The 7,908-nt window shown below is 39.6% G+C and overlaps 1 protein-coding gene across 1 annotated transcript in view; it reads left to right on the forward strand.

Moving 5' to 3' along the window:
* The window catches only part of LOC106527058 (SH3 and cysteine-rich domain-containing protein 2), a 39,590-nt gene that overhangs the window by 27,255 nt on the left and 4,427 nt on the right, over positions 1–7,908 (forward strand). Inside the window, exons 5-9 of the mRNA XM_014021819.1 lie at positions 43–158; positions 1,715–1,835; positions 1,906–2,039; positions 2,144–2,232; positions 6,265–6,316. Coding sequence (XP_013877273.1) covers positions 43–158; positions 1,715–1,835; positions 1,906–2,039; positions 2,144–2,232; positions 6,265–6,316 — 512 coding nt within the window. The remainder of the gene's footprint in view (positions 1–42; positions 159–1,714; positions 1,836–1,905; positions 2,040–2,143; positions 2,233–6,264; positions 6,317–7,908) is intronic.

Genomic DNA, 7,908 nt, shown 5'->3' on the forward strand with positions numbered 1-7,908 from the left:
GTGTGTGTGTGTGTGTGTGTGTGTGTGTGTGTGTGCTTTCAGAGGCTGAGCGGAGGCGTGTAGACCCTGTGTACGCTGCCTTGCGCTACGGGACGTCCTTGGCACAGATGAGCCGTTCCAGTTTTGGCAGTTTGTCAGAATCGCCGACACACAGCCTGGTACGACACCGTTACCTCGCGGATGTGCAGAGAGGACGAATGAATGTTCMAAACTTAAAGTAGAGTTTAACTCAACTYATCCACCCGACGGCTCACCCACAAAYTTTACTGACACCCTGCAGAGATTTAGAACCCACAAAACTTCACTCGTTAGACTGTTTTATGTTTAGCTACCTGATTAGCATTTCTATAAGATGTGTGCGACCTACGGTACGATCACCATTACCTCTGGGTGCTGGGAGAACCTCAAACTCTTGTTTTAACAAAGCTTTACACGGATGAGCTTAAAGGATCAACAGAGGCATTTGCTTTCAAATTAAATACATTTTATTTGTTTCACAATAGTATAAAGGAATGCTCAGGTCTGAGGGCTGGGATGATCATAAAATATTTTATGTTACAAAAATGATTTAAAACAGAGAGATATACCGGCCTTGGGAACCTCCAGCTGAGATTAGTTCAAATCTATTCAATAAACTAGACTGCTTGGGGTGGAGGAATTAAAGAATAAGATAAATACACCTGGGTGCTCCCCAACAAAAACGCACTCACACTAAAAACCCTGGTGAGCACGACAAAGAAATACAAACTCGCCCAAGAACACAGCTCTGAACCAAAATCCCCTTTAAAATGACCCAGGGTTAGATGTCAGGGTTTCCTCTTGCTGGTAAACAAGCAAAATCCAAATAATCATAAGTAATAGYTAATGATAATAATAAGAATAAAACAGCTGAAGCTAATTGGTATGCATGAAGGCCAAACTAACTGCAAAACAAATTGAAGGGAAAACTGCAAAGGATCTAACTTAAAATCAAGAGGAGTGATTAAAATAATGTAAAACTACCAAAGAGACAGCTTTCAGGAGAGACATGCCTCAGCCAGGGTCRGTGTTAAGTCAGCATGATGTGATCCTCGGCAATCTACCTTAAATCTAAGTGCCGGTGCACCTGCCTTCATAACAAGCCGACTGTGCTCAAATGTAGTGCCCCGGCTACGTGTCTTTTATTTGTTTAGTTTAAAATTTACTTCTTGAATTTCTGCAGGATCTTTGATGTWATTATCTTAAAGGTTTTAGTTTTATTATATGTCTGTGTTACATCCTTCTTAAACACTTAATGGGACATCAGCTATAATTCGCTAAATTGCCCAACTCTTATGCCTAATTGCTCTTACTTCCAAGCCAATCCCTCACTACTCCCCACCTCTCCAAAAATGTGTTCAACCTTTATCAAAATAATATGAACTAACTTAACTTTTATACCATCTAATTAAAAAAATATGTTAAATTATGGTGTAAGAATTGTAGCGTTAGCCGAGATTAAAAGATGAAAAGTTGCTTCAAGTGGCTCAGATTAAAACATAAAACTCAAACAGTTGTTGTGCAAAAACTATAATTTAATTCTTAATTATTCTTRAACTGTGAGTGAAGACTGACGGTCACTTTTATGTTTTTAGTGTTTAATGTCGGAGATGTAAACAGTTAATTAGACCTAAACTAGTTTTAAAAGAGAATATTTTCATATTTTTATCATTGTTTCCTGTGTTTCATCTTTAAGGGGGAGGGAGGCGAAGAGAGGCAGCAGAGGCAGAGCAGCATGGAGGAGGAGGAGGAGGAGGAGACGACGCAGGAGGCAGGGGGTAACGAGTGTGTCGTCTGTGTCTGTGCTGTGTTTACATGTGCCTGACTGCCGGCGTGAGAGCAAGTCTGTGGCTGGCTGTAAAAAGTAGCTAATTGTGTGATTGCGAGGGTCTTTTCTTCCTTTCGTAGAAAATCCCCCAGCCCTTCCAGACCCCCCTGTCCCAGAGAATGAGATGAAAGAGGATGAAGAGCAGAGCGGCGAGCAGGCTCAGGTTCCTGCAGAGGACACCTGTGCAAAGGTAGCGCTCTGTGGAAGTCAGCTTTTRTTGTTTTAATTTTAAAGTCTGCATTTTACTTTRTTTTTATTTATTTTWTTGTCTCGTTTTMTGAACCTCGTTGTGTCCAGGTGCCCAAACGTATTGAAGTCCACTCCATCCACACCTATGTAGCTCTCTACAAGTTTCTGCCTCAGGAACACAATGACCTGGAACTGCAGTGAGTCCAACAAACTGGTTTCATACCTCGTGTGTGTGTGTGTGTGCCCTCGTTTTTGCCACTTGGTGGGGATGATTTTTCAGAAAAATACAGTCTTACGGGGACTGAACGCTCCTTGTGGGGACCAAAGCCCAGTCCCCACAACTTTGGAGGCTGATTTCAGGACTATTGTTAGGTTTAGGACCAAGTTTTGAATTGAGTTGAGGTTAGTTTTAGGGTCAGGTTGTGTTAGAGTAAATGATCAGGGTTAGGCTGTAAAATTTCTAAAAAATGAATGGAAGTCAATGGAAAGTCCTCACAAGGATAGAGAGACATAGTAGGTGTGTGTGTACTTGTTTCTGCTACAGAGTGAGGACTGTCATGTTTGGAACAACAAAATGAGGACATTTTTGAGAAGTAGGGACATTTTCCCAGCCCTCACTTTTTTGCAGTTCTGCCGTGCTCTATTAGTCATGTTTGAAGCACATGTGTCAAATATAAGGCCCGCGGGCCAAATAATTTTATGTGGCCAGCGCGAACTTCAAAAAACGTACTAATGTCTTTAAAAAAAGCCAGCGCTGACCATAAACTACATMTCCCAAATGCATCAGTAATTTTCTTCATGTAATGACGGCATCTCACCACTAGGTGGAAAGGCCCAGGTTTGAAATTTAACCAAGTAGCCAGCAAAGTTTGCCATGTGAAATTTCCATTTCGCTACATTTTCGTCAGCTACTTTAGTGTTTATAAGACATACRTGTCGAGTTATGGATTGTTTGTAGTTTACATGGATTTTCTATCATTTTGCAGGAATACGGACGTTTAGAGCAATCTCATGGAATTTCTCAAGTTTTACAGATTTTATCCAAAACTTAGTTTCATATTTACTTTACATATCAGAGCATGTCGGATGTAAAATAAATAAATAAATAAATAACATCAAATAACCATCTTACAACCTTTCCTCCCGCTTTGCGCTACAGATGATGTCATCGCCGCTGCCGACAGTCCACTTACGTACACTTGCGAGCGCATGGGAATAATATGAAATTTTTGTGAAAATTACAGATTTTTCAGGCTCATTATACAGGTAAACGTCTGAAGGGATTTACATTTAAGATATGTGGTTTTTTAAAACACTGTTTCTATACATGAAATACCACATAGAGCCTAGTTATTGTTTGTTAGCAATGCTCAGCCAAGGAGTGTGACATGTCATGTTTAGTCAAAGTTAAAAAGGAAACRTTAGAGTTTATTGCATATGGTCCTTTGAGGGTAACGATAATGCTCAAGGGGTTTGACGTGRATGAGTTAGGTTTGGTTCAGRTTAGGGTTAGGAATAGACYCGTAATGGTTAGTTTTAGGGAAAATGTCTGGGTTAGGCATGAAATGCAGTTACAAAAATGAATGGAAGTCAATACGAAGTCCTCAGTTTGATGCAAGTACATGGGTGTGTGTGTATTTGTGTGGGCACATTTTTGCTACATCATGGGAACCATTTACCAGAAAAATGGCAGCAGTGTGGGGACCCGATCCCCACGGGTAAGGATGCTAATTTTGGGTGGGAAGTTCGGTTTAGGACCAAGGTTTGAATTGAGTTTAGGTTAGTTTTAGGGTCAGGTGAGGTTAATTTTAGTGTAAATGGTCAGGGTTAGGCTATAAAATGACCAGAAATATGAATGGAAGTCAATCCACGGCCCCCACAGAAATATAAAAACAAACCTCTCTCTGTGTGTGCATGCTGCTTTAGGCTGTGTTTAGTCCGTCCCTGTGATTTACCCCAGCGGTTGTTCCTGCAGGATGAAATGTTCCCGCCATCTGTAGAGGACGATCCCCCCCCCTCCCCGCACCCCCTCTCTTTCCCCTTAAGGACAACTAATTATAAACTCAGACCCCATTTCTGTTCCCACAGAAGTAGTGACTGAGCTGAGCTCTCTGCAGGGGAGAGGATGGAGACAATGAAGAAGTGAGAGATGAAAGGGAGGGCAGACATAAAGGGAAACAACGTGGAAGTGAAAGATACACAGAGGATGGATGAGAGAAATGGGCGCAGGAAGCAAAGTGCAAATATCAAAGAAGCAGCTCAATAAGATGAAAGTCGAAGCAAGAAGATTAAGGGCTGAAAGTTTTGTGGTGTGAGGGTATTTTCAATGGCGTATAGATGATTAGAGGACAGCTTTCACACAGGTAGTACATTGGGACTGTTGGGAGTATTAGGAGCCATCTGTGTTCTGTCTTTTTGTGTGTGTGAGCTAATGACAGGTAAATGTGCTTCACTCAGGAYGGGAAAAGATGAAAAACTCGAGAATCAGTCAGTTTTACAAAAGTTTCTGTTGAAGTGTGTAAATCTAAAAGAACAAATTTTACAAGAAGCAACTGAAAAGCACAGGAAACAAAAATAGGAAAACARCTGAATGGACTGTTTTAGATTCAGAACATCCACGCAACAAGAACAAATCAGGCTTAAAGTGGCCAATAAGATGTTTGGATCTGGAGTTCTGTTGAAGTGTTATGAACAATTAATRTCTTACCTGTTGTAGATAGCTCTTTCTTGTTTAGAGAGATTGTTAAAATCTGACCAGATTGAGACTACGTATGAACTAGGGCTGTGTACTGGCAAGAATTTGGTGATATAATACAAATAATGATGCAGAGTCACGATATGATACATTGCAATATATCACAATTTTTTTCTCCAACAGCTTCTAATAAAAAAACTCATTACATATTATAAAATCTGATTAGATAAGAAATTAAATCAGAACAACACCTAACAACAGTCCATTAAGAAACTTGTCCTAGTACACAYGATTTTACCCATTTTGTCACATAACTGGCCTTTTTTCGTTTAAATTTGTTTCAGCCAAGTGAAACAGGAAGTGACATCAAAGGGGAACTCATTAATAAAATAAACTCACTGGTCTTTGTTTATTAAAACAAAATCATTTAAACTTTGACTCTTCTTCGTCTCTATTTGATAGCGACTAAAAATAATATAAAGAAACATCAGATTCTTCTCTACAGTCTGTATTGTTAGTTTTTGTAACAACACTCCGTTTACATGCAGACATTCCCCTTTGACATCACTTCCTGTTTCTTCACATGCCAATATCTCAACAACCGTTCATCTCAGCAGCGTGAAATTTGTTTAGCAATATTTTATTAATGTTGTCTTTCCAAAAATGCATTGATGTTTATTACAAAAAATTGATGTCACAGACACTTTAAACCTTAATTAMAAATCAATACAGCACTTCTGAGGATTGATGCGGTATCAGGAAATGAAATATCACAATATTTCAGCGTATTGACTTTTTCCTTTAACTCCTAATATGAACACGGTTATGAAAACATAAAATGATCTGTATAAATCTAATGCTTCAGGACACYGTTATGTAGGCCACGATGACGACTAATTGCTTAACTCAAAAGTCTCTGTAAATTTAGCGCCATGTCCAAATCTGAAAATATTATATACAAGTGTTTTGTTGCCATCAAGCAGTCATCAGTTAAAGTAGGTTAATCCCACTGTTCATCACATACCTTAAAGCTGCATGCAAAAAAAGCTAAAAATAAAGAGTTTTAGAGGAATAAGCCCTGCAAAATTAGCAATTTAACAACATCTACTTAAATTGGTTTAATTTTTGTGCAGAAGCTGTGATCATGTAGGGCAGCCTGGAGATTTGATGTGCAGGAAAGCAATGGGGACATGATTTCTAACCATGTATCTGGGACAGTGGGTGCTGCTGTGCACAGAGAAAAGTCTCRTCCAAACCTGGTAAAGTGATTAAAATGCAGGTCAGGTTGGGTCGGCTGAAGATCAAGCCCCATCTGTAGAGTTTCAGTGTCAAATCTGAAAAAAAAAAAAAAGATACAAAGAGTCGCGTGTATTTTACCTGCCTCAGCTGTGTAGCTGCGGGTGCTGCAGTGCAGCTGTGCTTTGTTAGATAATGTCATCTTTTGTGCGTGTTCTCAGCTCTGCTTTCTTCTCCACTCCATCCTCCTCACACTTTTTTAACATCTCTTCCTATGTTTTTAATTTGTTTGTTTCAGTCCTGGCGATCGGGTCCAGGTCACAGACGACTCTAACGAGGAGTGGTGGAAGGTGAGTGACAGATCATTAGGGAACATCTGTGCATGAAGCTTTAAATCAAACCCTTTTTTTGTGCAAAAGCACCTGCTTCGTTTTTCACAAGCGCGCAGGCACAGAAAATGGGACTAATTTCCTCTGAAAATTACCAAAAGAGTTCAGCGTAACGAACGTGACTGGTGTTTCAAGCTTAACAAGGTATTTATTGAGTCAGTAATGTGCTTCACTGACTCCCAATAGAAATAAATGTCCATGTAGGAGTGCTCCTGGGTTTGTGTGTTGCAGTCGGAGCAGGGTGCATCCACACGTGTGTTTTATCAGCCGACCTTGCACTTGCTACARGGAAGAAAAATCTTATCTCCAAGTCGAGCAGCGACTTTTAAACGCCTTCAATCAACACAAACGCGCCAAGGCAGCTTTAAATTATGCATAATTTGTGAATCTTCTGCTCATTACTAATGCATCGCTTCTATAAATGTCTCGACACCTGAGGCAGCTGGTTATAAACAGTGAAATACTGCCACATAAAACAAAGTATCATCAGTTTTCATCAGCACCAAATGAGACGAAATCTGCTTTTTATTTGGCTTGGAGAACACATCCGGTGTGCCGCAGCCTCAGCGATCCGTCGCTGCATCCAGATGAATTTTTACTGAAAGAACAAACCTGTAAATAATTGAACAGGTGATGACAGCCCGTCTGCAGAGACAAACACGTGACGCRTGGATTTGTCAGTAGCCGCGTTTCCATTGCAAATGTGCACAAAACTTTGTAGATATTCTGTTAATGTCGAAAAAACACAGTTTTGCAAATGCGGTGTTTCCATTAAGTAAGAAATGCTATTAAAGGTCACACGTGAATACATTTGTTCTCGTGATAAGTCATTACAAACATGGCGGCTGTAAGAAATTTTAAGTGTTCATTAACTGGAATCGAGACGAAACCTGTAAATATTGAAAAGATTAAAATGTGACAAGAATAGGGACCATACAACCCAGATCTGGTTACGAGCGAAGCTTTATTGCTACGCTAGAAGCAATCTGAGCAGCAACCCGGAACTTCCGGTCCTTTTTATACAGTGTCTTCAGTGCCTGGTCCGCCCCCTACTGGCCCATGGCTGAATCGCAGGCACTCTGAACAACAATACTCACCTAATGTATTAGAAACGGTTTATGTGTTGTAAAAATGTTTCGGGCCTTGTATCTAAACTATTTTAATCAAGACGTAACAATACTTAAACAATGGATTGTAACAGTCAATACTTAAAAAGGAAAACTAAGAAAATGATGTAGTGCTTTTAAAGGGATCCACGATTAGCTGTAACATTAAACTTTATTTGATAATTATTATTTATTATTTCCTTTATTTAACCAGGAAAGTCCCATTGAGATTAAAAACCTCTTTTTCAAGGGAGTCCTGGCCAAGAGGCAGCAAAAGTTATACATTTACATAGAGTTACACAATTAAAACACAATACAATCACTCACTATTAAAAACATTCACAATTCAATGGAGTAATCTCTAATGTGCTCAATCTGGACTAAAAGGTGCTCAGTGGGATCAGTTCAGTTAACTTCCAGACGTTTTGCAACATGTTCCATGTAGAC

The sequence above is a fragment of the Austrofundulus limnaeus genome, unplaced genomic scaffold, assembly GCF_001266775.1.
Source record: "Austrofundulus limnaeus strain Quisiro unplaced genomic scaffold, Austrofundulus_limnaeus-1.0 Scaffold4, whole genome shotgun sequence".
NCBI lineage: Eukaryota > Metazoa > Chordata > Actinopteri > Cyprinodontiformes > Rivulidae > Austrofundulus > Austrofundulus limnaeus.